Genomic DNA, 6,287 nt, shown 5'->3' with positions numbered 1-6,287 from the left:
TCGCGAGCACACAGACATATGCATACTTACACACACGTCTTCATATACAGACATATATATCCTCCAGCTCACCAGGAATAGCCGCAGGTTCCACCAACGAAGTCGCATGCAGCAAAGTCGATTCAGGGAGGTGTCGTTTCCCGTTTGTCATCGCATGCGTAGTCGCATTCGCATTAGCCTTGGCCGCAGCCTCTCCGCGTGCAAGGGCCATATCTCTCTGTACTAGATCGTAGGCTACACGGTGGTAGTCACGTTTGTGTTCCGTGTTGCGCTTGTACAGGTGCTGCCTGAGATTGCTTTGGCTGAGCACTTTGAGTTTCTTGGAGGACGCGGAGAGGGGGCAGATCCGGCAGGCGGCGTATCTGTCGCCGGTCTCGGGATCTTTCAGTAGAATGAAATATCTGAATGAAGGGGAATGTGAAAGTACATCAGAATATAAACTTAGCTTATGATATCTTTCAGTAGAATGAAGTATCTGAATAAAGAGAAGTGTGAAAGTACATCAGAATATAAGCATATTTTTATTATATCTTTCAGTAGAATATAGTATTTGAAAAAAGAGGAGTGTGAAAGTACATTAAAATATAAACTTATTTTATTATATCTTTCAGTAGAATGAAGTATCTGAAGAAAGAGAAGTGTGAAAGTACATCAGAATACAAACTTCATTTGTAATATCTTTCAGTAGAATGAAGAATCTGAAGAAAGAGGGGTGTGAAAGTACATCAGAATACAACCTTCATTTGTAATATCTTTCAGTAGTATTGAGAGTCTGAAGAAAGAGGGGTGTGAAAGTACATCAGGATATAAGCTTATGTTGATATATCTTTCAGTAGAATGAAGATCTTAATAAAGTGGAGTGTGTGCGGACATTGTGATATTGATTACTTTGCTGATAAATTCAGTGATGGGTAGATGAATAGAGGAGTGCGTAATGTTATCATGATAACTTTCCTTGCCGATACGGCTCAGCAGAATGGATCACCTGAGAATAAAGGGAGATTTTAGATGACGTGGTGTCATGAAACTCGCCGATGAAAAGTATCATGTGTTGTGGGAATTGGCAAGCAAAAGTACGAAAACCCGCATGTATCAGAGGTGCATGTGTACATATTTAAGGCAATGAAAGTCGAAGATGTATGTTGTCTAGGTATTCCGCATGTATTTGTATAGGTCTGGGCTTAACCGCAGAACATTTGTGTGCCCAATATAAAAGTTTTGGAGACAGTACAATCAGATCATGAAGACCGAGAAGCAAGCAGAATACAGTCAGTTATATTGAGTTTCGAGCCGGATGTCTATACAGTGACAAGTCACAATGGGATTAGCACATACAGTGCCCGATCATATATGCGTCATGCACGCGTGTGATCGACACGTACGTAAGACCTTACAACGCGCACTGTACGGCACTATCGCCCCAGACGCCCAGCTTGTCCATAGAAGCAACCAGGCGCATATGTAGTAATATACAAACAGAACACACGCCAGTGCATGAAAGCATACATCAATAGACCCGATGATATATATACCTCGGAAAGCCATCGCACACATACACACACACCAACACCAAAACCAACTGGCACATACTTAGTATAATGTGAGATGTTAGAGCTGACCAGATCCCCGGGCGTGAACTTTGAGAAGGCCGGACAAGTCCACATATCGTCCAATTCCCACATAGGAACCACCGTATCTACCGTCTGTAGCGAAGAATGCCCATGGGTCTCGTCATGCCTCGCCACTTCCGCATGTATATCTGGACTAGTGCTTCCTGAGGTAGCGTAATCCCAGGGGACCAGCAGTACACGGTTCAATTAATTTGAATATAGGTGCGTTGTCGGTGCGGGTATTAGAAATCCCAATGACTCAAGACAATGGGCAGTGAGAGATAAAAAGGGAAGTTGGGGTGTTTGCGCTATACGCGCCTTGTCACTATACCGTTTCCTGGGCATCGTGGCTGTGGAACCCTCAGAGAACGTCTTGGCGTTCATTGATACGCAACTTTGCACATCGGTGCTTATTCTGGGTATATCCGAGTGCATTTCACCATGCAATACAAAATAACAACCATCACGTGCACGGTGACGATTTTAGAAGACTATCCTACAACAAACCTAGAAACAAACAAAACATCAACGTGTGTGAAAGAAAGTGCGGTACCTGTAGCGGTGCCTCTCCTGACTCTCATCCCCTGCGATCGGTCGTAGAGGGTCATTTGCACTTGTTCGTAGGCCAAGGTGTGGGGGTTGTCGGGTGTCATGAACTTTTGTTTGCGCAGATGCTGTGCCAGATTACTGGGGTTGTAGTATCGGATGGGCTTTGTGTTGGCATGTATCGGACATATGCGGCAGAAGGCAAACCTGCGTGTGCGGGTGCGTGCATGTCCTTGTTTAGTCTTTCTGCGGCTGAAGAGGTTCATTCGATGGTTCGGGTGCGCGTTTCTTTCGCACGGGGCTGGTGAGGCCAATCAAAACCAAGTATCTCGTTTAAAAAAAAAAATCTCAAATGTATACGTATTCATTCAGAAATCAGACTACTGTGCAATAAACCGTGGAGTACCCCACTTCCTCATGAATAGATGTACATCCGTGGTTCGCAAACGTGCGCTCTTCGTGAGCTACATTTAGAACAAGAACTCTCACGACCCCAAACGCACACATACAGACACAAGCGCTGCATAGAAGACTGTCTACCCGTGCCTGTGCATACTCGACCGTCTACTCATCCACCAGGTACTGCAATTCTACCCACCTCATTTCCTCCCGGTTCTTGACCATGTAAAAGTACTGTGAGTACGCCGCCTTGTTATTGCTGAGCTCCTCATCCTTCCTAAACACTTGTCCAAGTTCTGCAATGGTATCAAAGCCTTCGTCCGGCCAGAGTGTTATGCTCGCTGCCGCACTCCTCTGGTGTGATGAGAGCGTGCGTGGTCGAGACTGTAAACCGAGCACGCCTGCTCTATACAGTGCACCTGTGTGAGTGCATGAGGTGTACATTCATAAGACAGTTGCGAGGCGCTGCCTGAGATCATGGTTCTGAATGCGGACGTGATAGCAGCTTGATTATTGATATATGTCTGACTGGTTGATACATGCATACTTGTTGTTGTATATATATATATGTGATATGGAAATTTGGAGTTGAGGCCAACTTCTGCATGCATGGTGCGAGTGTTTGAATTACGCCTGCACTTAGATGACAGTGTATGTGCCCGCGTGATACTGTACATGAGATTGTAAAGCTGTTTAAGTATGCGTATGTATTTGAAAGCGAGTGAGTGTGTATGTACGTATGTGTTAACGTATGCATGTACAAGTGTAAATTTGGATATCTCATGTAGATGTGCATGTAAATATAAAATACATTTACAAATACCGAACTGTTGATGCGGGAGAATGTATAATCTAAAGTCGATGCAAACGCCTGTTCATAGAAGAGCCATAAGAAGTATATATACGATTTGAAAAGGAAGTACATACGTGTGTACGTGTCCATACAATACCAGTGTATGCATGTATGTAGCACATGCTTCAAACTGTGTGTGAGAGTGCACATATATAATGCCCTGGGATGCATATACACACTGACATGTCACACATAAAAGCCATGTTCGTACCGAATTGCTGCACTGAAAGCAGTGTCAGCATGCATAGAATATGAACAGTATCTGTCAAGATATTGTCATTTCACCGGTGTGGCTTGATTTTCAGATGGGGTTGCAGCTGTATGTACGCAATGGTTGCTGTCATGTGTAATTTTGTCTGAACTCGGTGATATTGTACTCATCGAAAGTCGACATGGAATCGCGTATGGTGTACCAATATACTCTGATGCGCTAAAGCTCACAGCAGCATGCACTGTTTGAAGAAACATACACTTGGAGACATGGAGCCAAAAAATACACTCACTCGCATCGTACATCTTTGCAACTAAACCACCACAGTAAGACATGAGTGTCGGTGTACACATGGCCACATACCTGCGCCGTCGCTGATGATGTTTTTGATTTCTTCATACGCCCGGCGGTGCATATCCGATTCGGCTTTCCCCGTGCGCTTGTTCAGATGTTGGAACAGGTTTGTGCTGTTGCTCAGACTGAGTGTCTTCACCGTCTCCGTGAGCGGACACAGCCGACAGAAGGCTGTCTGTTTGACCTCGTGCTCGGGGTTACTGTGCGTAAGAATGAGAAAGTACTTCTCAAACCTCGCAAACCTCCCCGAATCAATCTCGTCTCGACTGTATGCCCGCCCATGAGTCTGGTGGTTGAAGAAGTCCTCAGTCGACCACAGCGTAGCAACGCCACTACCTCCAGCACCACCGCCTAACTCAGTATTCGAAAATAGGGCTAATGCGTCTGTTTGAGGTTGATATTGGGTCAGTTCCTGTGGGTGGGTGAGTGCGTATAAGTGCATGTGTGTCTGCGTCGACTGATGTGGGTGCTGTGGTGGCTGGTGCTCTTGTGTCTGCGTCGATGCCTGCAGGTTCATCAGCGGCTGTATGCCCTGTTCAGCGTCATGGTCTATCTCATACTGTGTTGATGTGTGCATAACTGTATGCATGTGGGTATTGGCATTCGTGTGCGTGTTGGCATGCGCTTGTGCGAGCGGATCTGAGAGGTGGTTCTGTTGGCTTGTATTGGTACCCCCCGTTCCGAAAGCCTGTACATAGTCAGTACTAATATCCATATCATGTGTGTGAATCAACTGCAACGTCTCGGGGGCTTCTTGCGAATGTGTCTGTGCCTGCGGTTGATTCTGTACATGCGGTTGTGGTTGCGTTTGGGTTGTGCGGTTAGTGTACGCATGTAGTGCGTCGGACGATGCCAAGTCAATAGCAGACAGAGCAAGCTCTTGGGCGTGGTGATTCTGACTCATAGTGCATCGTATCCGCAGCTACGGCGGTACACAATCGAATATTACTGATCAAGATATCAAAGGCGATGTGTTTTACTGTTGATAATGTTTAGGAAGTGAATGTAGTGACAGTGTAGTGATACGCATGCAGGGGTTTGCTGTTGGCATCCAGGTGTGGTCAGTTCAACATGCATGCGTTTCAACGGAAGCCCAGTGAACCACTTAACTGGACTCGGCTAAACATACAGCGTGCGAGGCTATCTAAGTGCACGTGAATACATGAATGCATGTCCCGCCAAAACTTGGAATGGTTGATCGAGTAATCGATATCGAAAGCTCCAGAGATCAAACTGATAACACGCACCAAATATTAAAAGAGGTATTTAGAGATGACTCTTATCAAAGGTCGACTATTAGTTATAAATTTGTGCTTTATGTATTAGTTCGTAGACTGTAGACTGTGCCGGTTCGGGTTGTCAGTTCTTGACTCCTTTGCCGTTTTTTTTTAATATTCAGCCCTTCTTGCCCAAGAAGAGGCAACGGGTACATACTAAATTTCAAGACTAAAAGTATTAAAATTAGAATACTTTTATTTAATGTTGAAAATAGTTCCTGGACTATGTACTACTAGTTGAGGATAGATCGGTATTAATAAAACTAATGTATTTAAATTTATTTTTTTTAATATTATATAAAAAGTTCCTGGTGAATAAAAATTATCAGTTTGCACCTCTGAGCTGGTATTGAGATTTAGGACTACAATACGAACATGTTTGATACAAAAAAAAATCTAATTCCGTGTCAGAAAAAGAGCCGGTTCTAGAGACTGATATTCTATTGGATGAATAAGGGGAAGCGCCAAGCCGAAACCGAAAGTTGTGCAATGTGCACCTAAAATATTTCTCTTGGCACCTAAAATATTTCTCTTGACATTTTCAGCCCATTTTACATACTAATAGGTGCAACCAATTTTGTACCTCGACTCGCGACACCGGACTGATGACTCCTCGTGTGAGTATGCGCTACCGAAATTGAGATTTGGCTTTTCCAACACAAGCTCTCCTTTCAAAACAGCTTATGGATACTTCTTGTGAAATAAAGTAATACACGACGACAAATACGTATCTGGTAATCACGAACACATACAGTCGAGACTATCGCGTATATAGTAACCCTACACAAACACTTACATATACTTCTCTAATATACAAACATGCCAGGAAAAGCTCAACCCCCAGAAATCAAAAAGTAAGTTTGCTGTTTGCACTCCTGTTTATTTGGCGTTACCGTAAAGCGCCTTGACTGCTGATGTGTATTTTAAGCTTTGCACAAACCATTGTAAGTTTTCTCCGGAGGCAGTCTGTGGTTAAATAACCCAGACTGCATATCCATCTATTTGACATATCGTCGATAACCATCTATTCATAAATG

At 44.0% G+C, this 6,287-nt stretch overlaps 2 protein-coding genes across 2 annotated transcripts in view; one reads left to right on the top strand and one right to left on the bottom strand.

The window, feature by feature from the left end:
- Positions 1-40: 40 nt before the first annotated feature.
- Positions 41-2,807, bottom strand: SARC_02736 (hypothetical protein; the record flags this gene model as incomplete). The annotated part of the gene is made up of 4 exons (XM_014303503.1): positions 2,755-2,807; positions 2,164-2,363; positions 1,591-1,774; positions 41-401 (listed from the first exon to the last, which is right to left on the bottom strand). Exons 1-4 carry the CDS (start codon positions 2,778-2,780, stop codon positions 41-43), a joined length of 771 nt encoding a protein of 256 aa, XP_014158978.1. The 5' UTR covers positions 2,781-2,807.
- Positions 2,808-5,943: 3,136 nt separating this feature from the next.
- Positions 5,944-6,287, top strand: part of SARC_02735 (small nuclear ribonucleoprotein G) — a 2,301-nt gene continuing 1,957 nt past the window's right edge. Inside the window, exon 1 of the mRNA XM_014303502.1 lies at positions 5,944-6,104. Within this exon, the coding sequence (XP_014158977.1) occupies positions 6,070-6,104 (35 nt within the window). The 5' untranslated portion in view covers positions 5,944-6,069. The remainder of the gene's footprint in view (positions 6,105-6,287) is intronic.

Source organism: Sphaeroforma arctica, assembly GCF_001186125.1.
Source record: "Sphaeroforma arctica JP610 unplaced genomic scaffold supercont1.126, whole genome shotgun sequence".
Classification (NCBI taxonomy): Eukaryota; class Ichthyosporea; order Ichthyophonida; genus Sphaeroforma; species Sphaeroforma arctica.
Note: the sequence above shows the minus strand (reverse complement) of the source record. Positions and strands in the feature narration are given on the sequence as shown.